The 24,567-nt window shown below is 39.2% G+C and overlaps 3 protein-coding genes across 7 annotated transcripts; 1 reads left to right on the top strand and 2 right to left on the bottom strand.

Moving 5' to 3' along the window:
* Window positions 1–924: 924 nt before the first annotated feature.
* Window positions 925–6,256, bottom strand: drap1 (DR1-associated protein 1 (negative cofactor 2 alpha)). The gene is made up of 7 exons (XM_053343301.1): window positions 5,986–6,256; window positions 5,309–5,381; window positions 4,243–4,336; window positions 3,935–4,060; window positions 2,743–2,833; window positions 2,557–2,645; window positions 925–1,538 (listed from the first exon to the last, which is right to left on the bottom strand). Exons 1-7 carry the CDS (start codon window positions 6,025–6,027, stop codon window positions 1,352–1,354), a joined length of 702 nt encoding a protein of 233 aa, XP_053199276.1. The 5' UTR covers window positions 6,028–6,256; the 3' UTR covers window positions 925–1,351.
* A 1,175-nt stretch (window positions 6,257–7,431) lies between these two features.
* c22h11orf68 (chromosome 22 C11orf68 homolog) lies at window positions 7,432–9,585 on the top strand. Of its 3 annotated transcripts, none has more exons than XM_053343586.1 (2): window positions 7,432–7,649; window positions 8,158–9,585. In XM_053343586.1, the coding sequence occupies exon 2, from the start codon at window positions 8,206–8,208 to the stop codon at window positions 8,944–8,946; it is 741 nt and encodes a 246-aa protein (XP_053199561.1). In that variant the 5' UTR covers window positions 7,432–7,649; window positions 8,158–8,205; the 3' UTR covers window positions 8,947–9,585. The 3 variants fall into 3 exon arrangements, with proteins under 3 accessions (XP_053199561.1, XP_053199560.1, XP_053199562.1); XM_053343585.1 differs by having other exon boundaries at window positions 7,432–7,653; XM_053343587.1 differs by having other exon boundaries at window positions 7,632–7,645.
* A 147-nt stretch (window positions 9,586–9,732) lies between these two features.
* rela (v-rel avian reticuloendotheliosis viral oncogene homolog A) lies at window positions 9,733–21,500 on the bottom strand. 3 transcript variants are annotated; one of them, XM_053343580.1, is made up of 11 exons: window positions 21,399–21,500; window positions 19,586–19,618; window positions 19,202–19,347; window positions 17,816–17,961; window positions 15,963–16,054; window positions 14,708–14,842; window positions 13,535–13,639; window positions 12,030–12,245; window positions 11,843–11,923; window positions 11,652–11,735; window positions 9,733–11,146 (listed from the first exon to the last, which is right to left on the bottom strand). In XM_053343580.1, the coding sequence occupies exons 1-11, from the start codon at window positions 21,403–21,405 to the stop codon at window positions 10,317–10,319; spliced, it is 1,875 nt and encodes a 624-aa protein (XP_053199555.1). In that variant the 5' UTR covers window positions 21,406–21,500; the 3' UTR covers window positions 9,733–10,316. The 3 variants fall into 3 exon arrangements, with proteins under 3 accessions (XP_053199555.1, XP_053199553.1, XP_053199554.1); XM_053343578.1 differs by lacking the exon at window positions 21,399–21,500 and adding an exon at window positions 19,931–20,159; XM_053343579.1 differs by lacking the exon at window positions 21,399–21,500 and adding an exon at window positions 19,931–20,159 and having other exon boundaries at window positions 9,733–11,143.
* Between the last annotated feature and the right edge of the window lie 3,067 nt (window positions 21,501–24,567).

The following is a 24,567-nucleotide window of genomic DNA, read 5'->3' as shown; positions in this document are numbered from 1 at the left end:
CACATAAATGGGAGCCCCATCTCTGCTTTCAATGGATATATTTAAAACAATCTAAAAGAGGTGGGAAATGTGGGGGGGTAGGGAGGGGAAATGTTGAACATAAAAGAAGAGAGTTACTCATAATTGGGAGGGGGTGGCCAGAATAGAAATCAAAGAGGACAGAGGAGACAAACAACTTTAAAAACAAAGTTATGGTCCAAGTGTCACAGTATACTTATGATTGACATTGAGAGAAGGGGGTGGGGGTGGGGGGTTTCATGTTCATGATCATAAAGAATTATATACCAGGTGTGACCGTCAGAGCAAAGACAGCGTCATAAACAACAAAAACAGAATGGGAATCTTTAACCTGTTGATATGGTTGACTTCAGGGCAGCGGTGATGGAGTTATACAGTTCTCTTGATAAAAACGTGAATTAAAAATAGAAAAGAAATTGGAGGGGAAAAAAGCTGCGGTTAGCTAACCTATAGTAAAAATACACCTGCTTCCTTGTTTATGTTACAGCCTGACAATTGGACTGACTAGCGAGTTGTGACAAAGCCGGGAAGTGGGGCTCATATCTCTAACCGCTGGATTTCAGAGCCAATCGATAACATAGTAATATAACAGCTTCGTGGGTGAGACGACCAACTCTGTTACTTCAGACGGGTGCTGATCGCCTTCTGAATACTTGACACACTGTTACCCTGAACAAATCTAAAGTCGCAGTCTTTGTATGGAGCATCAAAGGCTTTAACTTATTGAATTTTTTTTTTTTTTTTTTTTTAAGCCAACCTGAGGGTTTGAGTGATATGTTGATTTCATGTGTATCACTGAGGATTGAAGAAGAAAGGAAAGTGCCAAAAGAAAAAACGCTACAAGGCGACACAAACCGCACCTATCCTGTCTACGGGAGGGGTTGGGGAGCTGGAGGGGTGTGTGGGGGTGGGGGGGCTTCATGGGAAGACATAAAAAAAAAAAAGAAAGAAAAACAGTGACGACTGCCATTTTCAAAAACTGAACAACTTACTTGTTAAAAAACATCCTGGTTGGATTCTCCTCTACAATAAAATAAAACCTTTTTTTTCCTCTTAAAAAAAACTGAAAATTAAAACACATAATATACAACCAGCTTCCTGTCTCCCCGGTGGCGGCGTCTCTCACAGCCAGCTGTCGAGCGCTTTTCTGTCAGCGGGCTGCGATGAAGAGTCCTTCCCTCCTTTGCTGAGAGCGGCCGCCGTGAGAGCAACTTAAGAAATCGAAAAAGAACGTTGAAAGAGAGACCGTGTGTGTGTGTGTTTGTGTGTGAGTGCGTGCGTGTGAGGGGGGGTAGGGGATGGGAGGGGGGGTGGGGTAGACGGCAGAAGGGAGCTAAGAGTCATAATCTTCATCGTCGTCGTCCTCGGTTTTGTGCGTCGCGGGCGGTGGGGGAGGCGGTGCGGCGCTCATCATGGAGGGGTGGGGGACGAAGGCCATGCCGCTCTGGGGCTGTGCTGGGGCCATGCTGCCCATTGAAACCATGTTGCCCATCTGCATGTAGTTGGGGGGTGGGTTAGGGCTGCGGGGGCATGAGCAAAGGTGTGAACCAGATGTTAGGAGTCATGTCCATTCCAATTAAAAACTTCCAATTCATAACAGTATACATGTTATACTAACAGGAAACTACAACTGCATGTCAATCAAACTGTGACTTTGGACTGTCACTGCCAATTTCCAAAAATATAACGGTGCCTTCATCTCCTTTGTGCAGTGCATCATGGGAAAATAAGAACACCCTACATGCTCAAATCCTGTAGTGTGAAATCAGGACACAGCAAAGGTGTTCACATTGTTTCCAGTGGGAAAACAGCACCACCTCCCTGTTTGAGGTGGTAAAGTACTCCACCACATCTCTCTATCTAAAACAGGTGACACATTGTTTTTTACATCTATTACAGGAGCGGCCAAACCATTCATTAATCATGTAAATGTGTCATTATCTGCTGTTAATAATGGTCATGAATAGCTGATACATTGTTGCATGTCTCAGCTGTGCTGTCGTAGCGTTTCTTGAGGGGTCCCACCCATTGAGGCACATTCAGGAGTGTTCAGGGACACATTTAGTGCTGGGAAAGGATATTCTGACATGGCAGGACCTTTATGAATACAGCCAATTGTGCACAGCCAATTGTAATTGGAACGCGAGTGGGGAAAAGCATGTGAAGGAAGAGGACTGTTTTTGTATTTTCTCACAGGCTGCACCAGTGATACATTTTTAGATTCTTTTTTTTTTTTTTAGTTGGCATGAATGAAAATTGAATATACGCTGCCACCACCACCACAAAAAGAAAAAAAAAAAGAGTTTCAGGCCAAACTGACAAAAGAGGAAATTGCCTTCACATTTACATCAAGTGGTTCATGTCTGAAAGGAGCTCAAATGTGTCTCTAACCACACTGAAGGACTGTAAACAATATTGCTGTCCAGTGAAAACCATGTATTTGCAAATGTGTTGGCTCCAACTTCTCATACTGTTGGACCATTTAAATAACCGACACATTGTCCAATCTCACGACTCTCATGTATCGTGACACCATACCTGTGAAACCTGGATGCGGCCTGCTGATTTGTGCTTGACTGAGAGCCGTCCTCCTCGTCGCCGTCTGTCTCGCTGTCCTCCGTGTCGTCCTGTTTCCATAACGAGAAACACAACACAGCCTTATGATATAAACCATACATGCACACATGAATCAAACAAACTGTAGATCACTATTAACCTCCCCACCTCTTGTTCCGACTCTGTGCCAGACAGCTTCTTGTCTTTGCCTTTAGAACCAGCTCCACCATTCTTGCGGCCAGACCCTGGTTTTCGACCCCTGAAGGAAACAAACAAAAATTAAAGAGAAGCTATTATTTTAGTTTTTGGGGAATGGCGTTTTTTTTAGGTTTAAGTCATGGTCATGCTACAAGATTCTACAGTTACTACTCGCCCTTTATAGATATATTCACACAAAGCAACAATTGATCACATACTCACTGATTTTGTCATTAAAAAAGATTTTTCAGGGAAGACCTTTTTCTTCCTTTTGATAATAAAAGAATTATCAATCATTATTACATTTAAAAACATATTGACATCATTTTAGACTTTAAAAACGGTATCACTATGTTATTTTAGTTGGATTTAAAGCCATTTTTCTTCAAAGACGCTTCATCCCTAAACATGAGACAGCATCCAAATATTAGGCACTTACAACCATTTTCATCTGAATCGAATCAGACACACTCTGTAGTGAAAAGACGGCTTGTTACTCATTTAATTTATGTATCACTCTCTGCCAAGTTCTCTGCCTGTGCGAGTATTTGATGGGACTATCAATATTGCTTCTTTTTCTCCACAATCAACAATAATTAGTTCTCACTCTGTGGAGCACATGACCACAGGGAGAAAGTGGAAATAAGCCAAACTTGAAGAGAGACTTTTTCACAGCAGATATGTTGTCAAACACTGGTGTAATAACAGCATTAACTGCTGTACTGCATCACAAAAAGTGTTGGAAGTAAGCCAGCGTTAATGTTATTAGTTCCACCTGTGCTTTTCCTGTAATTACAAGCCTTAATGCGTTTATGAATGTAATTGATTTGTCATTGATAAAAGAACAAAAGAGTGATGATGGTAGTCATGCCATCTAGCACGTTAGTAGGATTTCTATGAGACTGACAGACTCTTAAAGGGGGACGAAAAGAAAAACTAGTGGTCAGGCAAACATCTGAGTCAAATCAGTCATATTTATGTGTCAAAACTCTTTCGGCAAAATTAAACACGTGTTTCTTACTTGCAAACCAGAAACCGAGAAACAAGTGTGAAATGAAAGAAGTTTATGTTTATACTTAGTCAGTTTGAATGTTTCCTTTATCCAATTAGCATGCCTTGGTAGTTGTGGTGCTTTGTGTGTGTGTGTCTGTGTGAGAGATACCTGCGTGGGACTTTTTCTCCTCCCCCCTCGGTGTGGTTCTCCTCTCCCTCGCCCTGCATGTCTGGCACCGTTGCCACCAGGTCTTTTAAGAAATCAAACTGTTGCTCCAGCTCGATACACTGCTTTCTATAAACACACACATATTTCAGTCAGCACATTGTTTCCTACACAGACTTTAACACACATATGATAACACACTTCAATATGACTTCTATCTATGGTGTGTCAGTCAGGATGGGTTAGATTCCAACACAGCTCAATTATAGACAAGACTCTACATCAAGACACACAAAAACACGGAAACTTACAAATGTGACGTCGTCATCGTCTTTGCGTTCCTAGACTGGGTGACTTGACAAGCCTTCGTAAGCAATGATTCCAAGAAAAGCTCCAGGGCTCTCGCTGATGTCATGGTAAAGGAAATTAAGAAAACTAAGCAGATTCACTCCTACACAGCCTAGATTAGACTAGAACTGCACAGAGCCTGAAAACCCTCAAATATGAACATTAAAAACATGAACTGCTTGCTGCTGTTTAACAGAAAAGGTTCAATGTGACACAATCATTACAATAAATATTGCACACTACAGTCTGACCGATACTGGATGTTTGAGGCAGATACCAATATTTTTTGTAAAGATGCCTCAAATGTTATAAAAATAAACTTTGTTGTATAAAGTACACTATTGATCAGTACACTATTATAGGAAACTTTTCTGGGAATTTATTAATTGGAATTAGCTATGAATAAAACATTTTTAAAAAAACAACACCCCGGAACAAACAAAAACAACCTATGCATGTAGTAAAGTTGAATTATGAAGAAAATGCAAATATACAGAAAATACTGCCTAGATAACTTTAAAAAATAAAAATAATATATTGACGCTCATCGGATAATATATTCACCAGTACTGATATATATGTGATAGGTCAATATTGGCCGACCGTCACAAGAAACAGTTATGAGAAATACCACCTGATAGAGTCTGATCACAATTGATTAACCTTTAAAAATGAAATGCCAGATATTTACCTTGTAATACTTTTTTGCATTTTTTTTGTCTTGATCTATGACTTTGATGAGTAATTCATTCAAAAAGTTGCTGTCAATGAATTAACAGTTCATTGATTGATTGGGTAATCGTGTCAGACCAATCATTGAAGGTTTCCTGACTAACTGAATGCAACAATTTAGACAAATCAGACACCAAAATGTGCATACAAAACACCCACTGTAGGGATTTCTAGCACAACTTAAATCTATGCATGTTGCTGGAGCACTGACTGCTTCATTCACATTCTCACACCTCACACACACACACATATATATAGATTCACTTGGACTGTGGAGACATTTGGCAGGAAGGATACAAATAATAACAGGTACTGCTGCAGCCACTTTGCCTATTTCTTCATCTGTCTGCATAATCTTCTTAATCCTTGCCTGTAATGAGAGAAGGAGGTTTGATTTAAAGTGTGTGTGTGTGTCCAGCATGAATACATTGACACTACAAAGTTTTACAGCTAATCATAAATAGACCTCAAGATAGCCTTCTATGGACCCAAACCCCAAGGCTAACATGTTGCCCCAACACAGAATAGTATATATGATAAGAGGACGTTAATAGCAAGCTTATGTAAAACTACAAGTTTCAGACATGTTGATGAGACTTTAAGTAGTGTGAGTATTGTAAGTTTGCAACTTATTCAGCAGCAAACAACAAATTAGCTCATATTTCTGTCGCTCAGCGTCACTTAGCTCGTCATGCTAAAAACAACGTTAATTAATGAACTCGCTGGCTAACTCTCGCCGCACGCTTTACAAGTACCTTAACAAACACTGGGGCACAATGTGAGCTGTTAACTCTCACTAGTGTACTTTACAGTTAAGTGGTCAAAGAGTTTGCGTCTGCTAGTTCGCTTGTTAGCTCTCTATGCAACAAAACAGGCCAAATCCCACTCAAGCAGCTAGAGAAGTTAGCTTTCCATCAGATAGTGCGCTAACATTAGCTACTCTTAACACCGGTTCGGCCAAAGTTTAAACTTACCGGAGGGAATCTGGCGTTGTATTTCTTCTTTTTGCTGGGCATTATTAAATTACCTGGGTGGCTAACCTAAAATAAAATGCAATATATTCTGGATTATTACTCTATATCATATATAAATCGCCTCCACCGCGCACACACCAGATAGCGGTAGCTATCCGGCTAACTCGTTAGCACGTCGTCGTCACTCGTTCTCGGTTGCTTGGCAGGTCACTTTGGTTCCGCAGGGTCTCAGCGCCGTCTATTTACAACTCACTATGTCCCACAACTTGTTCACAAAATACAATGTAATAATCAGTGGTGGAACAAGTATTCAGATAATTTACTTACATAAAAGTACAGCAATGTAGTAATACACCATTACAAGTAAATACCCTGCACTTAAAATCATACTACAGTAAAAGTACATAAGTATTATGAGCTTGATGTAGTTAAAGTATTAGCCTACATTAGAAGTAGTGGTTTGGTCCCTCTGACGTATATATTATTATATATGACATCATTAGATTATTAATACTGAAGCATCAGTGTGTATGCAGCATTTTAGCTTTAGCTACTTTAAAAAGGCATCATGCAGATAGTTGTTACTACTTTATATAGGCCTACAGTTGACTAGTTTAGTCCCAACCTATGGGTTGGGCCCTTCAAACGGTCACCAGATAAATTGAAGGGTCTTGAGATAATAAATGGGAGATGAAAGAAGAAAAAACAAAATTTAGATACACAGATCTGTTTAAGTTTTTGGACTTTTTCTTTAATCTAAAGTTTAGAGCTATTTGGTGGAGCTGTTAACAACTCAGACATCTGAAATGACTACACACTGCTTTTTGTCAGACAGCAAAAGACTTAATTAATATTAATATTGGAAACCACTGGTTTCATCTTTAACAATGTGTTGTATTTTAAAAGTGTGTTATATTATCCTTTGTGTCAAATCTTCATCGGAAAAGAAAGTACAATATTTCCCTCTGAAATGTAGTGAAGTGGAAGTATAAAGTAGTATCAAACAGAAATAATTTATAAAAATAAAAAAGTACTTAAGTAAAGTTCTCAAAGAACATGATTCGTTAGTCACATTCAAAAGTCCTAACTTCACCAGCAATGAACAATTTATCATTAATTTGTTCATTATTATTTTAGCAAAATAATACATTCATAAAATGAAATTCTTGAAGAAATCCTATTCCACATTTAAACAAACTGAATGAAACATTTTTTCAAACGCCACTCAATCAAAAATTAACCAAAACTATTGATTTATGCAAACGCTTTGAATTTTTACCTGAATAACTAAACCTCTTGTGTGTATTCGTATTGATCTTTATTTTTGTTTATTTGTTTGTTGTTGTATTCTTTTCACTCACTGCTTTCATGAAACTGACATGACATTGATTGTTTTTGTTTTGTTTGTTTTTTAATGTTCTTTCTTATGTCAAGTCCATTGTAAAATGGCAACAAATAAGTATAAATACAATAAAAACAACAAAAAACTATAATGATGTATATTAATAATTTCCGTACAAGAGATGTGTAAAAGGGAGATAATAATGTAACACTGCTGCATTGAACAACAAAACAAAAACAATGATATCTGAGAGGAGGGGAGAAGACGGAGAAAAGGAACTGCGCCTGCGCGGAAGAACACTGAACAACAAAGTTGAACGTCAGCAGGTAACTTTAGCCGTTTACTGTTTAACGTTTACAGTTTGTGAGCAGCGTGAGATACATTTAGTGCTCCGTATATAAACCGTGCTTTTTATAATTAATTACAGCCTGCTTTAAATAATAATTCAACCAATTAGTCCGGATAAACAAGGAGGATAGGTAAACTGGCTAGCTAGTCGGCTAGCTACAGTAACGGAGCCGAGCTATCAAATGTATTTTCTGCGTGGTTAGTTACATATTTATTGTAAACATACGAGAGCGTAAACACGAATGATACTGATAACAACGTATTTTATTGCGTAAGAATTAAATGTTTGGATAACGTTAGCTACACATTTAACAAGTCACGCTAATGTAGCAAGCTAACTAACTAGCAGCAATCGTAAACATCCGCGAGTAGTGCAGCGTCTTGGACAGAGGAACTATAAACTAACACCGAGGTCTCGCCTGTGCTTTTTAAACACACAACACACTTAAAATACACTAACTACACTTTCCTCTCTTCAACAGGATTACCCCGACCAAGATTTGGGTTGATACTCTCACACTGACAGCATCATGGAGGAGGAGGAGGCCCCCGTAGATGGCGAAATGGCCCCCAATTCTGCAGAGACCTACGCTGCTCAGGCCATGGCTGCAGACATGGACCCCTGGATTGTGTTTGACTCGAGGAGAACTCCCAGATCCGAGTTCGATGGCTGGCTGGAGAGTAACAGGCCTTCAAAAGTGCCCAGGTATGGTAATGAGGAAGGTGGTATGGGCCCCGTGGGGTGGATTGCTGTGCGGGGCCCGACCTACTCTCCAGACAGTGGGGATGTCGACGGTCTCCAGGAGGGCTGGGAGCAACTTTTGGCCAGTGGCCGGTCTGTAAGCTTCCAGACAGTGAAGGAGCTGGCCCTGAACTACGGAGTTCTCTCGGGCAAATGGCTGATGCACTTGGACTCTGGTTTCAAGCTGGACAATGCGTGGGAGTGCGTGGCCAGAGCAGCCCTGGATGGCAAGGTCTGGACATGTAAAGTCAGTACCTATGACCCCAAGGGAGAGTGCAAGCAGGTCATTTGTGCCTACAATGAGAACTTCACCGACGAGAGCGAGATTATTAGGCTGGACTCTGTTATTCGCGCTACAGGGGTCAAATGCCCTCTCACCTACAAGCCGGATGTGTACACGTACCTGGGAATCTACCGAAACAACCGCTGGAAGCTTTGCCCAACCATTTATGAGAGCAAATTTAACCTGGAGTGCGTACCTAGACGTTCCCACATCATCAACAGAGTCACCAATCTTGAAGTAACATAAGCCTAAACAAGAGATTAATGAGGCATTTATTTCTGTGATCTGTGTTTCATTGACTGAAATATCTCAAGTTCTTTTTTGGCAAAAAAAAAAGAAGCACTAAATCTTATTTCAGTTTTGTCTTCTCATGCTGTTATTTTTCAAAGTGACCTGAAATATTGTCACACTTTATTTTTTTAATTGAATATATTCATGATGAATAAGAATATTCTGTATGTGTTCTTGAGATTCTGTTTGTAACACACTAATACTTACGTGACAGGGTCGCTGTAGAAATCCTTGATTTGTACGCACTTGGTTCAGATGAGAATTTGCATCCAATGAAGCATTTCTTTTTCACAACATACATTTTGTATAATTTATTCTTTCATTTGTACTAAACAACAATTACAGAGTTGCCAAATAAAATCTACTTTTGATGACCATTTTTCCACTGTATGTTGTGATTTTATTTCCAAGAAGTGTTTTGGATTTTGACAAATTATTTGTTACAAGCAAAAATCGCATATCGTATAGTATAATCTGCATACAGTCACACCAGTATAAAACAGTACAGTTTTATCTTAAAGCGTTTTTTTTTTTTTACTACAAAGTATAGCAAATTGACCTTCAGGTCTGAGACTGGAGTTAGACTGCAGCCATTCATAAAATAACTGTAGAAAAACTGATTAGAGACCACAAATTATATTACCAGACAAAAAAACTAAAATATCTGACAGGTTGAGTATGAAGAGTGAACATCTGGTACATTTCTCTGCTATAAGCATGTACTATAGGTATTAATGTTGCTTGTTTGATAATTATTTACACATAGACCTTCATGTGGTTCTGAACACTACATTTTGTTGAGACTCAACAAAGGCACCTGTATGAAGAAAGTGGTGTTACTGCTGACCTTCAGAAATCCTGTGAAACATTTAAAAATCAAAAGTAATACATTGGAGATATTACTGAAAATACATGATTTGCACGCTTACCTCTATATCTGACTAATGTTCTTATTGAGAAAACCAGCCCCTTTGTTTATTCTAAACAGGCAGACAAAGTGAAACATTTCACTCTAGACGATGAACATCACAATTACATACTAGACTTGCCCAATTGGTACAATGACAGTACAAAATCATGCTTAACATGTTCAAGAACCTCAATAGGAAATCATCTTTGCTGGTATTTCAATAAGCGAGTCCTCAGTGAGCACCTGTGCTACATTCTGTCTCCTCAAGCCCTTCATGTCCACCTTGTATCCATTTTATGTCTTTAATAGCAAAGCAGTTTTAGTTCAGAAGACTAAAGGGGAAGATGCAAGATGTCTGTTGAACGGGGCTTGTTAATATGTCTGTTTAAAAAAATAAAAATCATGTGGACAACCTTTAAGTTGGGTGTCCTGACACAAAACCGGTTTGGCTATTCAAAATGGAAATAAGACGATCCTCGTCAGCTGACATCAATTCATCAAATTCATCCAGCACAGCGGGCCGGTGGTTGTTGTTGGGTATGAGGTCCATCATGCCCTCGTTCTGGAGCAAGTTGACGATGCTGTGGGGGTAATTCATCCAGGTGCTTCCTGGGGTGCTGGCAGGGTCAGAAGTGTTCTGGGCAGCAGTAGAGGAGCTGGGAGCGGAAGCTTGTTGGCATGAAGCTTGGGCAAGCATGGAGGTGCTGTTTCCACTGTCACCCATGAGGCGGGGGTTCAGAAGGTCCACAAAGTCTTCCATGTCTAGGCTGTCCAGGGTGCCTGGAGCCTGGCCTGGAAAGCTGGGGAACTCTGGGATATCATCCACTGGCAGTGGTGCTTCATCCCGGAACTGAGAGCCCTGGAGGGTCAAGGGGCTGCTGGTCTGGGAGGGGGCCATGCTTCCCTGTGAAGCTCCTGAATCCTGGGACATGACTCCAGCAAAGTTGGGAAAGAACTCATGCAGGTCTGACAGGTTGACGGTTGTGTAGTCCTGGTTGGCTGTGGAGGTGGTGGTGGAGGAAAAGGCTGGTGCCTGGCTCATTGTGAAGCTGGGCACTGCAGTGGCTTTGGGCTGAGGGCCCAGGTTCAGGCTCTCCATGATCTTCCATGTTTGGCTTTGAGTTGTAGTGGAGCTTGAGGAGGAGGCCTCTACCTTAGGCTGGGCTGAGAAGAGCTGGCCTTGCTGCATGTAAGAGAACATGGGCTGTGGTTTCGCTCCTGTGGCACTAGGGGGCACCACTGCTGCTGGAGAAACACACACATACACAACAAACACAACAAGCACGTTAAGTTCATCTGCCCTGCAGGTGGAACATATTCTTTGTGCAAGTTGTTTTTATCATAAAAGATTTTAAACATAATAAATTATACACATGAATAAAACCTAGCTACTACATTATTTTTTGATTAATCCCTTTTACTTTTTGGTCTATAAAATGTAAGGAAATCAAGAAAAAAATGAAAATGCCTTTCCTTCCTTTTAAAATATTCAACTTATAACATTCATAACACTGAAATATAAATACAAAAATAAGCAGCATATCTTTACATCGGAGTAGCTGAAACCAGAGAATGTTTGACATTTCTGCTGGATCAACGACTGAAACGATCTTATTATCAAATCAGCAGTAGATACATTTTGTCAGTTTAATCTGATTAATCAACCAATTATTTTAGCTCTATTGAAATCACAGCCGGTGTCAACAGTGATTGAAAAAAATCACCATATGATGACATTAAACAGACTCACCAGTTTGTGTATTCATTGTTTGAGGCTTGGCTGTCACTTGTCTCCTCGCCGGGCTAATGTGTCTTCTATCTGTCGGAATGGACACTGAAAACCCAACAGTCATGATTATATTACGATGCAACTACACAAAATATCACTATTACATAACTACATGATGACAGGAAGATAGAAAACAAATCTCATCAACGTACCACTCGACAGAACGGGCCCCAGCTTCAGGCTCTGGAACATGTCCCCTGTACGTTTTCGCTTCTCACTCAGCCTGTATTCATCTATGGGGAACATTTAAAAAAAATAATTAAGACTGAGTTTGTAAAGTTACTCAATGTGTTTGAGGAAATCTTCAATACTCCAAGCCAGAGATTTCACATAACTTACCTGGGTCAGCGGGCAGGTATTGGAAGTCCATTGGCTCGCTGACTTCGCGGTCAGATGGTCTGCGGAGCTGCATCTTGACTCTAACGGGCTCGGTGAGGTTAGTGTCACGGTACGGCGGTGTGCGGAACACAATGGCCACCTGCCTGTGGACATCGGCCTGGGAGAAAGTACCCTTTCCCTCCCAAGTGTCCTGGAAGAAACGCACCTCGATGTCCTCTGCAAGGGAGCAGAAAATGAGTAATATGAGGAGATATTAAAGCTGAGAAGAATCAACATCAGGCATTGATCACATAAAAGGCATTTTTCTCTTTAGCTTCACTGAAAGGCAAGCTGTGAGCGTGACTGTTGACAGAGAGCAAGAGCTCATGCAGTGTTACATCACTTTCCCCGCTATGCAACACATCTTTTGACAACATCTTCCGCGCCACGTAATTAGCTTCAGCTGTCAAACTTGAAGTAAGAGGGGTGGGATGTTCAAAGTAAAAATGTGACAGCTCTGCTTGCTGTGGAAATATGGCATTCTCCTAAAGACACGAGGGCCCCGGAGTTTTATCATCTCGTCCGAAGTTCAGGACTCAAGGGATTTTTTTTCACGCTGATGTAATGTTGGAGCAGCTTACACTGAAAGATGGAGGACTCAAGGGAGCATCCCACGACTCCCATGTTCAAACATAACTTGACTGCATCGCATTACTCGCAGCGAAATTCGTGACCGGGAATGAAACCACAACCTCAATCAATACGTGTCAGCGGCGGAGGCCAGAAATATCACTTCCCAAAGTTTGTATATATAGTGGGTCATGTGAGGGCTGCCTTTGTTGAACTAAACGCTTACAACTGCATTCATTGGTAGGAAAAATATTGATCAGTACAACATGAATGTCATTGTGTCATAGGACAAATAACCAAACACTGGTACCATAGACTTTTACATAAATACATGTAAGCAACAAGAAACAGCCTTTAATTTGAAGTTACAAAGAGTAATTTATGAAACCAACCAGTAGGTTAAAGTTTTTCAAAACACACTTAATGAAGTTGGCAAACTATCACATGCCCAATAAAGTACTGTGTACTTTAAGTGAAAATTAGCATTTTATGTGACTATGTTACTCACTTTTTTCCATCTGCAGCTGTAGAGAAGAAAACTGGACTGTGAATGTGTTACTGTTATTTATGAGGCTGTTTATTTCACCATCTCCACTGAGAGACACTCTGAACACTGAGGTAACCACTTATACCTTATAATGAGACTCAGTGTTGTAACTGTACGTTTCTTGTTCTCATTGTACTGTGTCAGAATAACTCACACTGATGTCTTGTGGGTGTGACTTTCACTCTTTTTTCCGCTCTAGATGATTTGTCAAGCTTCACAGTTATGAGTTCTATTTATGGCTCCTTAAATATGAAGGCTTGTGCAGTGTGTTTCAGTATTCTTTTTACAGTAATTAACTCATCAACACTCATCGCAACAGCGCATTCGGCATAGTCATACAGCACTGTACCTTTTTGCACTTTGTCACACAGCAGAAAGATTTCATCCCCTCCTTTGCAGCTTCCAGAGTTGCGGTTGACTCGGCAGATCTTCAGCTCAGCTGTGTTTGGGGCTCCTGTGAGTAAGACAAAGTGTTAACAGGTAGTTAAATGGAACATCAAGGTTACAGATTAATACCAGACTTCTTGGGCTGTGGCTGACAATTCAATACTAAACACTTTAGGCAGCCAAAATAATATAATTATTTCCACTGAATAACTGCTAACTGCAAATTACTTGGTAAGCCTTTTGAGAGCTCAACAGTTAGTAAGTGAATTACTCTTTATGCATTTTTATAAATGCACCACAACATGTTCTGCTGTCATACCTCATTATTTTTTATCATGCATCTTCTGTATTTTGTCTGGTTTTAATTTGACCACAGACGCAGAAGGAATTCATTTAGAAAAAGCTGTCCTTGCTTTAGTATATAAATAATGAATGACGCATTTAGAAAGTGAAACAAAACTCACATGGACAAAAAAAAAAGTCTATGTATCAGACCCTCTGTGAGATGTCTAATCTGTGTGATCTTCCTCATCGAATGTAAAAGAAGCAAAAATTGTGGAGATTAAAAAAAACGAAACTATTTATTGTGAGGTGTGTAGTTTGTTAAGATGTTTTGGTGATCATTATTCACATTAATATGAAATGTCAATGCGTTTTACTGGCACGCATCTTATTTTTTAACAATGACGTATTCCGAAGCTCTAAACACTGTCCCCCCTGTGTAATGGGAAAGGAACTGAGTCAAAAAGGTCACAACCACTGAATAAGAATGAAGATACGGTTTATGAAAGGGACCGTTACTGTTCAGGCTAATTCTTGTAAAATACCTTTAGGCTGACAAGAAAAGTTATCAGGCAAGAGGAACAAAAAGTCTTTTGGGGATTTAAAGGTTGCAGGGGGGACGTATAGGCTGAAGTGTGAACTTTATATTGAATGACTGTGCTGCTTTCTCTCAAAATCCAATCACTTATCAGCTTACCCTGACACAAAGTCCTGAGGAACGCACGGAAATCATGTGATTTTTGGGAAAAATGCTAATTAAATGGTTCAAAGATATTGAATACTATCAGCTTCTACCTAAACATTTATCCTGTGTGTGTGTGTGTGTGTGTGTGTGTGTGTACTGTGCACTCACTGTTATCAAAGATGGGCTGTGATACTCTGGGCTCCAGTGGGATAAACTCCCCTGTTGACAGAGTGATGGAGGCCTGGAAGCAAAGTCTCACTGAATTCAGGTCAAACTCCTCCTCCCACACCTTAGCCTCAGGAACTGCAGCCAAAACACAGCGGGGAAAAGGGTGTGGTGCACACAGTCAGGCGATACAGCAGTCTTCTGGCATAGCACTACATCCTGTCATATGCAGGCTATCAGTACATAACTGACTCTCAGTTAAGAGCAAATGTAACAAATGACACTCCCTGTTGTTGTAACTCTATGTAGAGTCCATTTTTTATCTACAGATGTAACTATGTTATGTTTATGTCGGCACGACTGTGACATAGACATTCTTCCAATAGTTTTTATGATGTGTGACTTTCTGAACTGTGTGCTGTTATCTTTCTTTTTAGTCAAGGTGGCTATCACTGCTTATGCTAAGTCCACAGACAGAGGTCAAGGCTATACTGGCTACAGGTTCAAATACTACATATAATGTGTTGTGTGAACAGGAACTTCAGTATCTGTAAAATTTAAATGCAAAAGTAGTGAGCTTAAAATGAGCCAAAAGGCATCTGCTGGCAACAGTATTTTATCATTGCAGCATTAAAGCAGCCATTTTCAAGCTAGTTAACGAAAAAAATACTAGCTAATTGAAAAAAGTACACTAGTAGGAAGAATAACTACTTTTTAGTATCTAAATACCATAAATTCTCACTCTTAAAGTCATTTAGTAAGTTTTAGGGTTGTTTTTTTAATTTTTAGTTTACATTCATACTTTTATAAAAGTGTGTGTTTATGCCAGAAATAGGGCTGAACAATTTATCGACATTTTATCAAAATCGCAATATGGCCCACTGCAATTTTCAAATGGCAGGAGGTGCAATATTTGTTAAAGACTACATTTGCGTCAAGGTAAAGATAGCATTTTAAATTTAATGTCCTGACCTGCACATCATATTCTACTAACTTGAGAAAACAAAGAAAGTGAGAATAATGATTAAAAATTCCCTCTAATATCGCAAATCGTGTTGCAACCAGTCAAATTAATTGTAATTTGTTTTAGAACAGGTTCAGCCCTCACCAGAAATATCACTTCCAGTTCAGTAAAACTCTTTACAGTAGGGTTTAAGAGTAGAGTAGCTTTTCACAGGATGACAGATTTAACAAGCGAAAGGGTAGCGACCATGAAGCGGTTTGTGTCGTACAGTCATTTCCAACCATGACGACTTACTGTTGAAGGGGTTATTATTGGTCTGCAGCCTGCAAGTGATGGCTTCATTCACATCCTTCTTCTTTACACACTGTATGCCCAGATTCTGAAAACTGAAAGCAAAACACAGTCAGAGTCAGAAACCACTGAAGCGATACTACTGTACTGTCTATTCAGTATAATGTTTCTTATAGTTTTACAATAAAACACGCTCTCGGCCCAACAGAACTATGCTCATTGTGTTTACATGTGCTTTGAGTATTTGCTCCATTAACCCCACTTGTCTTTATGTACTCAATCACTCTCATACCTCCGGGCTGTGGCTGTGAAAGAAAACAGCCTTGACATTTTACCTGGCAGTATTTGTTAAACCTGCTTTGTGAATAATACCATAGTAAACAGTCTGAATCTCTGCACATCCACTTTGAGTCCCAGCAAAAGCCAGATTTAAAAATAATATAGCATCATCACTATGGGTCACTGACCACGTCTGCAAGTCTAGAACACAGATTAGGAGAGTGCACATGGAAAAATACTTGACTTTAAGTGCACTAGCATTAGATGAAGATATTTTACATCCTACTGTGTAACAATCTTAAGAAAGCAAGATTGATTTAAGCGCTTTCCTCAAACTTTTTCACACAATTGATCATTTTTAAAAATCATCTCACCCATGCCAAATTCTTACTAAGTACTGGATCTACTACACAATAGTGAAAACCTCCCTTCCTACTGGCTGTGCTCCTGACTATTTCAAATATCAACAGGAGTCTGGCGCTTGCTCCAAAAAATAAAACAAAACAAAAACCTGGCCTCAATCCCTCCTAAGATAATCATAAAACTTAACCCAAACTGTCATTTATAACTATAATTTTACAAAAGACGCTTTTATTACAATGTTTGGCAACCGTGATAGATATCTTACTTTTTGAAAAATATCCACCAGGCCTCTGAGAGTATCATAGTTCTGAAATGTGGCACCAAATCACTTCTTAAATCTCATATTTAGTGATTGGCCTTTCAGTTATTCTGACTTTTATGCCTCATGTGTCATTTATATTGTTATATGTAGTATATACGTTACGACTATTTAACTGAAATTCTACACTTCTCACTTAAAAGACCCTCTCCTTACATTGCATATTAGATAATATTTACTATGTCTTTATTTTAACCCTACTTGTAAATATGGAGCTTTTATAAATTAAGTATAAATCTTCTCATGTGAAAAACAAATGACTAATATAAAGCAGTGCACTAACTCAGTGTTTATCACAGTGCTGGCAGCAGACTGCAGTACACACTGTTTGTTTGACTTTCATCACTCTTGTGATAAAGATAGGCAGACAAACATCACTCCCTCTGCCCACATAAACTGATTGGATTAAGTTATGCAATGACAAGTTTAAAATGATGTAATTTCTCTTGTCACTGACTATCACTCTTTTTTTTTTTTTTCAAATCTCCAGACTCTTGATGCAAGTAGGTTGTTAATCTCTGTTGTTCATTGTCACGCTCGATACTAGAGTGAAAAGACAACAAAGAGCAAACATGGCTTGTCGTTAGGTATGCTGTTAATGTTCTACTCATATCCAAACCCAAAATGCGGCCACACTTTGCACGTCCCCTCCCACAAAATGGTAAAGTCCTTATCTAGGTCAATCTCAAACAAGTGCGTCCTTGTTGTGAAGTGGAACTGCAGCTTTGCCCGGAGGCTATTCAATGTCATTTTCAACACTGGAGTGAAAACTGCAACGTGCATCATTTCCCCAAAGTTTCTCTTGAGTGAGCGAGGTGCATGTGTGATATCTGTGTTGCACGGAAACAACAACAACTCCTCCCTCTCTCTCTTTCTCTCTCTCTCTCCACTCTACCTGTGTATTCGTCTCTCCTGCAGGTCGGCCTCGTAGTAGCCATGTTTGCAGTCTTTCCCGACCAGTTCGTGGGGATGAGGCTTGTGCGGTGCGTTCTTCGTCACCAAGGAGATGCGAATTCGCAAGGGGCCGTTGTAGTTGTGCACCTGCAAGTGGAATATGTTACACATCACTGATTCCCAAGGGCACTTTTTTTCTTTTTTTAAATGCTTGCTGTTTAAGACCCGATACTGCTCAAATGGAAGTTTTTTTTATAATGGCAGCAATATTTTTAGAAATTACAACACAAGGAAAAAAAGTACCAGAGTTGATTCTCAAGAAAAAGTCTTCAGAAGAAATAGTTTGACATATTTGAGCAATAGACTTAAGTCACTTTCCTGCCAAGAGGGGATTTGCCTTCCAGCTCACTAACTGACACCTGTGACAGATCTATGTTAGTTTAATCCTTACAAAATTAAAATTCATCTTTCTTTCTTTTTTTTCAATGCAATGTTTTATGTGCTACATTATTTCTTGGCCAGGAGAAGTTAACTTCATGGAGTTTCGGCTGTTCCCAGCTAAGACACACCCACACACATAGCCCCTGTAAAATGTTAAGCTTGTTGCTTTTTTATGTGTGGACTACACATACAAGATAAAAGAACATGTTAATAATGAACTTTGGAGGTAGGTGGCAGGTGGATTGTTATCCTTAGAAAAGGGCCTGACCAGCTACATATTTACTGTGCGTGCTGTCAATCTTCTCATCTCACTCTCGACAAGAAAGCGAAACTATTTGGTTAAATTGCATACTGCTACTGCATATCTTAACTTCTAATATTTTGTATCTATTTTCATTACATGTATGTGTTGAGACAGCATCTAAACATGTGAATCTGAGCATTTAATATCTTTGCTCCCAGTTATAGTAGTTTGACTAAATAATCCTAACTCAAGGTTGTCTACTTGCTTCATAATTAGGTCATATGAGTCACAATGAAAACAAACTTGATCTGCTGATTAGGAACAGGGGTTGCAAAAGCTGCAGACAAAAAAAGCTGTGGAGCTTTAGTGGAGATTATTTTGTTCTCTCAAGACTCAAATGATGAATCATTCAGTCCAAATGGTATCGTTAAATGTCTTGTTTTGTTGTCCAAAATCCAGAGATAGAAGTTTACTTTCTGTGTTTGTTTCATTACTTTTTTTGTCAGTGTGATACTAATCAACTACTACTTTTACTGCAACTATCCCTTCTTCTGCACAAATGTGTTTGGCCTGTTCCCCTTTGCTGCTTTAACACTCTTGTGCTTGCATCTCAATCAAGTTTCCAGTTTGTTTTTAGCTTATTATGTAATCTAAGCTACACTAAATGGATTACAGCTCCAAAAACATACAGTGCAAATTCACCTTAATGGCTGGGTGAGTCTTGGTGGTGTCGTTGCTTTTTTCTCCAGGTATGCTGCCGGCTGAACGCCCCTCACATTTATATCTAAACCTCATCCCCCTCTGTTTCGGCTGCTCGATGATCTCTATGAAGGGGTTTGCTGCTTGGACTGGTGGACAGGTGGAAAACAGAGAAGAGAAAAAGACAAAAAAAAGTTTAAAATACAAAAAAACCCACTTCCTGTCTACAGCTGCTTCCCATGAATCAGTGCGTCAACTCAAAAATAATTCTGTCATCACGCAACGGCGCACCAGAGTGTTGAAATGTTTACTCAAGATAGGTTTGCAGACATTATCAGCGCTCTTATCGTACAAAACATGGATCATTTTCGGGAAAGTGCTTCTTACCTGGGTTGGGTTGGGCCGGCCCCCATCCATACACTGCAGAGGACAGAAAAGAAGGAGAAAAAAAAGTATGTTAAAGCTTTGAATGAACAGCAGGTCACAATCCAGAAAACTGCTTCAGCACATATTTGTGGTTCTGTAAGAGTTTGTCATTTGCGGTGTGGTCAGGGTGGAAACCTACGAGACGGTGCAAGCCACCAAAGAGGTCAAAGGATGCTGAGATACAGGGAACGCTCTGCTAAATATAACAACTTGTCATAAACTGACCGGCGAGCTCGCAAAGAAATAGAAGAAGTGCACGATAAAACAAACAATGACAGGCAGGGTGTGATAATGGTGTCAGATTACCCGCGTTGTTGCGAGTAACCTCCATTGTGGTTGAAGCGGTTCAATAGAGTGGCAGTGCTCTAGTTTCAGGTGCTGGCTGAATGAATTGGTAAAATTCAAAGAATGAAGCGAGGAGTGACATGAGATCTGCTGGTCAAAGCTCCACCCATCAGCTAGTAGGACTTGTTCACTTTGAAATTGTGAGTGGGATGCTTTCCAAGTTGTAACATGCCTGCTTCAAGGCTTCAGACCAAAGGAACAGAATGTGGATTCTATAGTATCTGATCATTTTTCACACACTGCAGCACTATCCTAGTTTAGCAGATTCACCTGATGTGAATAAATATGGCTCTTACAGCTGGCTATTTATCTGAGAGACAAACCATGATTACTTTTTTTAGCTTTAGTGTTGTGAAAGTGAAAGTATTTGTCCACCACTTCACCATAAATTGGTAATATCACTCTATGTACTAATATCAAAACACAGCTGAAGCCTCTGAGACATCTGGTGCTTCACTTTCACTCTAACTGCTTTAATACAGGAATCACTGCTTCAACATGGGTTTATGACTGTTTATTGACTTTTCAGTAATATGGATTCATTTAAGGGTTTTATTGCCCTCTCCTTATATATATATATATATATATATAATCTAGACATGGATATAAATCCAACATAAGTCATGTCTATCAACAATGTCAATCTATTTAGAGACACTGATGTGGAAAAAATGTGGATACAGTTAAATCTAATAATACATCAAAATTCCATCTTTCTATTTAATGTTTAAACAAGAATATCTATATATATGGAAACTGGCAGTTTTTCCCTTGTCACAAGATATTCCTCACATCAGCATACACTTACACTAAACAGCCCGCATCTAACCACAACTTATACGAAACTGTGCTGTAGAACTTCCATAATTTTCGTCCAGTAAAGCTGAGGTGGGCGGTTGCGAGCAGCGTGCACCGTTTATAAAGGGAAGGGTTTTAAGTGAAGTCAATGCTACATGGTGGGTTACATGTTGGCCGAATTAATCAGAAGTTATTCACAATATCCTACAAGTTTTTAAAAAATGATTAATAATCGCGAGCGTCCCGAAATAGACGGTTATGCCTTTAATTGACTGATTTTTTAACGCAGTGTGGTGTGTCTAGTCGCTACAGAAAAATCCATGAGGCTGACTAACCAGACAGGCCTCTTGGCAGCTCGACAGTTTGATTCAACCATACTAGACGACTTAGTCATACACAGAGGAATACTTACAATACGTGTAATGTCAAATTTCACTATGAGATAGCTCACATATGTAATAAAACCAGTAAGTTAAGTCAAACTTCCTACTGTACGTTAGCTTAGTATCCGGGAGGAGCGCTCCTGGCAGCGGGGCTTTCCCCTCTGCGCAAAACAACTGCCTCAACAAGTTTCACCTACAGTCCTTAAGCTGAGGAAACAAGCCGAGCAAATAACACCAGCTCCACTCACCGTCCATGGCTGTGTCCAAGTCCGACTACACCACTCTGTACCTGTTGTTGTTATTGTTGTTGTGTGTTTTAGAAGCTAAACGACGTTGCAAACACGACACCGCTGAATGTAAAAAACTTCTTGACAGAGCCGCTCTGTCGCCTGGGTCGCTCCACCCACATCAGTGTGTGCGTGTGTGTATTTGTGTGTATGTGTGTGTGTGTGCGCGCGCGCGCTGCAGGCTGCACACACGGTGAAGCTGCACACAGTCACACACAGTTCCGGTAAGAGAACATAAGTACAATACTAACTTGAGAGAGATATTATGAGGCAACTATGGGTTTTGTTGGTTTTGGTTTGTTTATTTGCGTAATGCGCTGTTCACAAAGTCAACACAGTGAGATCAGCGTTTACCAGAAGTCATGTGACAATACAATCTGATTTACTTCACCTAGATTATTGCTTCTCAAATATCATCACCCCAAAAGATCTTTTTTTTTTTGCTTTTGAATGTGTTACAGAAAGTGTAGCTATGAAACCCATCACTAAATTAGTCACACCATCTGTCACTATGTTATTTATGGATGGATTTATAGTACCAATAAATTACAATAAATCACTGTAACTTTCTTTTTCTTTTTTTCTTTTTTTGCTGGGATTACCCCTGCCCCTCCCCTTTAAGGACCCCCCTAACCTCACTTTGAGAACCACTGATCTAAATGTCAGTTTTCATGGTGTTGAGTCATTTATGCAACAGGTTCACTGTGAGGCAATCAGTTAGTTTGTGACAGTGTGATTCATTGATGCATATAAATAGAATGGGAACACAGTTTAATGACTAGTGACTTCTGCATTTGTAACAGATAACATGCTGAGGTTATATTGTCAATACAATACTCCTGACATGCTGTAAATACTCTGCTTGGAAGAGGACTGTGTGATATAACCAACACCTTTTATCCTGATAACAGTACAAATAAAAAAAAACAAACTTTATTTCAATTATTATTGTCAAAAGAATTATTTTTTTTCCAATTATTATTCTGTTACTATTTTAAGGCAATTATTTATTTTAGGACGCTTATTGATTTTGAGATATGATTTATTATTTTAAGACAATTAAAATAATAAACTAAATTTCATTGTACTGTTTTATCAGTTCAATGATAATAAAGTAGTTTAAAAAGTCAAAGAAAACAAAAGCTTCATAATTACATGAATAAAACTTGACTTGTGTTGGAGATATAAGTATAAGTTTTCAAAATGTCTACACATTATTTTGACATTACAGCCCTTCATAATATTTTCATATGAAGGTTCTTTACCACGGTGACTAAGCTGAAACTCAGATGACTAACAATCATAATTGTGCAGCAGGTTCAGGTAACTCTACAATACTTTGGCAGTTGCATAAAGAATAGACACTGATATTAACACATTTCATAATTAAACTGTACCTTAAAATCACACAGTGACCTTGAAAATAAATGACAACTCCTACATAATGTATTTCATGGGGAGTCTGTTTGTGGTACTTAAGACAAAACTTCATGCTTTAACTTTGAAATGTATAGACGTGTGATTTCCGGTGTTGTACTGAACTTGACGCGGCTACAGCCCTCTGCCTTTTCCTCTGCAGTGCAACTTACCACCACCCACTCAAAAAAACAGTGCGGAAATACCCAGATGACGCACTTGAAAGGAAGAGAAAAATAAGTTGTGTGTGGGAGAGGCAATAACAGTTTCTGGCTTTAGTCATAAGAAAGTGGACAGTTTCGGATAGGAGCCATGTCTGATCAGTACATCAGTTTATTTTCCTGCTTTTATCATGTAAACAGAGATTTAATGGACAGGATGCAGCTGTTTGTATTTATATAAGTGTTTGTGACGATGTTAAATCAGACCTACGCACTGACCCACATTACAGCTTTCCATTCTGCTTTGGTGCCCACGCAAACATCAGAACTGTGACAATAAACGCCAACCTATTTTTATCAATGATTATTTTTCGTCATTGTTTTTCTTGAAAGGGAAATCCTGTTATGTTTCTGTTTTTAAGAAATCACTAAATCGCCTCATTACAGTTAATAAAAAAAAAAAAAAGAAATCCACACAAATTCACATTGTGGCCAGAACAGGGCGTTGTAGGCGAATAAATCAGGATCTGCTGACATTCCCTCACTTTGCTTTTGTACCCTCATGAAGACTGACTGACTGTAGAAAACAATCTAAGCAAGTTTTCTTTAGGTCTATTTCTAATGTATTCTATATCCGTGGAATTGGCTTATAATAAACATACACTCAAAGACTGTCACTATTATACAGGTAACCACAAATTAAATTAGGTCAGACTAAAAATGTAATTGTTGTAAAAGTTGTCACCTGAGTTTATTAAATGTCTCTCTGTCTTTCTCTCTCACTTTTTTCTTTTTAACAGAAATTATTCTATTCACTATTTATTTTTGTCATAACCTGTTGCTGGTTCTACTGATGCATTCAGGTGCAGTTGGAGATTGTATGATGCTTTAGGGAACAAGAACAAAATAGTACATAAAAGTAAAAAGTGGGGATTGTCCCATTCTTTTTTTGGACTGGGTTTCCTTGCTGTCAGCTTGTTTGCATATGTGTCATTTGAGTGCTATGTAATAGAAGTGTAGGTCTGTGTGTGACTTTCAAATGCAGACAAGAGTGAATTGGAACATGAATTTATTTTCCTCTCTATATCTATGTTTGTCTGTCTAGACTCGCTTCTAGCACACTTTCCCACTCTGCACCCAATGTATGCACTGTGATCCATCCATGTACTAGGTTCTGTTTTAAATGCAGGACATTTTCTTGTAATTGTGTATTTTTACCATTGTGGCTTTGTTCCTTTACTAGTTCTGAGAGCCTGCTTATTAATTTTGTAAATTAATGGAGTAATATCTGCATTCAAGGTAGGATAAATACATCCAGAAATCGAACACACATGCGCGAAATAGTATCGGGTATTAGCTTGAAATTTGAATATTGACTTGTGCAGACTTTGCGATGAAAGCTAGTAATTGGACCTTGAGTCAAGATTTGACAGACAAATCAGTCTGAAACACAACAGTAATGTCCAGGGCTGATTCTAGGATCAGACCTTTAGAGGGGCTCAGCTCCTAATGAAAAATTAAACATACAATATCCTGCAAGTGTTCAAGCCCCC

This window comes from Scomber japonicus, chromosome 22 (assembly GCF_027409825.1).
Source record: "Scomber japonicus isolate fScoJap1 chromosome 22, fScoJap1.pri, whole genome shotgun sequence".
NCBI lineage: Eukaryota > Metazoa > Chordata > Actinopteri > Scombriformes > Scombridae > Scomber > Scomber japonicus.
The sequence above is the reverse complement of the archived record's forward strand: the minus strand, read 5'-3'. Positions and strand labels throughout refer to the sequence as shown.

Coding starts and splice junctions, on each gene's coding strand:
- drap1 (XM_053343301.1), bottom strand. CDS start 6,027: ATGCCCAGCAAAAAGAAGAAATACAACGCCAGATTCCCTCCG. Junction 2,646..2,742: donor GCACAGAGTCGGAACAAGAG/GTGGGGAGGTTA, acceptor TTATGGAAACAG/GACGACACGGAGGACAGCGA. Junction 1,539..2,556: donor GCCGCATCCAGGTTTCACAG/GTATGGTGTCAC, acceptor ATGCCCCCGCAG/CCCTAACCCACCCCCCAACT.
- c22h11orf68 (XM_053343586.1), top strand. CDS start 8,206: ATGGAGGAGGAGGAGGCCCCCGTAGATGGCGAAATGGCCCCCAATTCT.
- rela (XM_053343578.1), bottom strand. CDS start 19,955: ATGGAGGTTACTCGCAACAACGCGG. Junction 19,348..19,585: donor GCCGGCCCAACCCAACCCAG/GTAAGAAGCACT, acceptor CCTGTCCACCAG/TCCAAGCAGCAAACCCCTTC. Junction 12,246..13,534: donor GTGTGACAAAGTGCAAAAAG/GTACAGTGCTGT, acceptor GCTCCCTTGCAG/AGGACATCGAGGTGCGTTTC.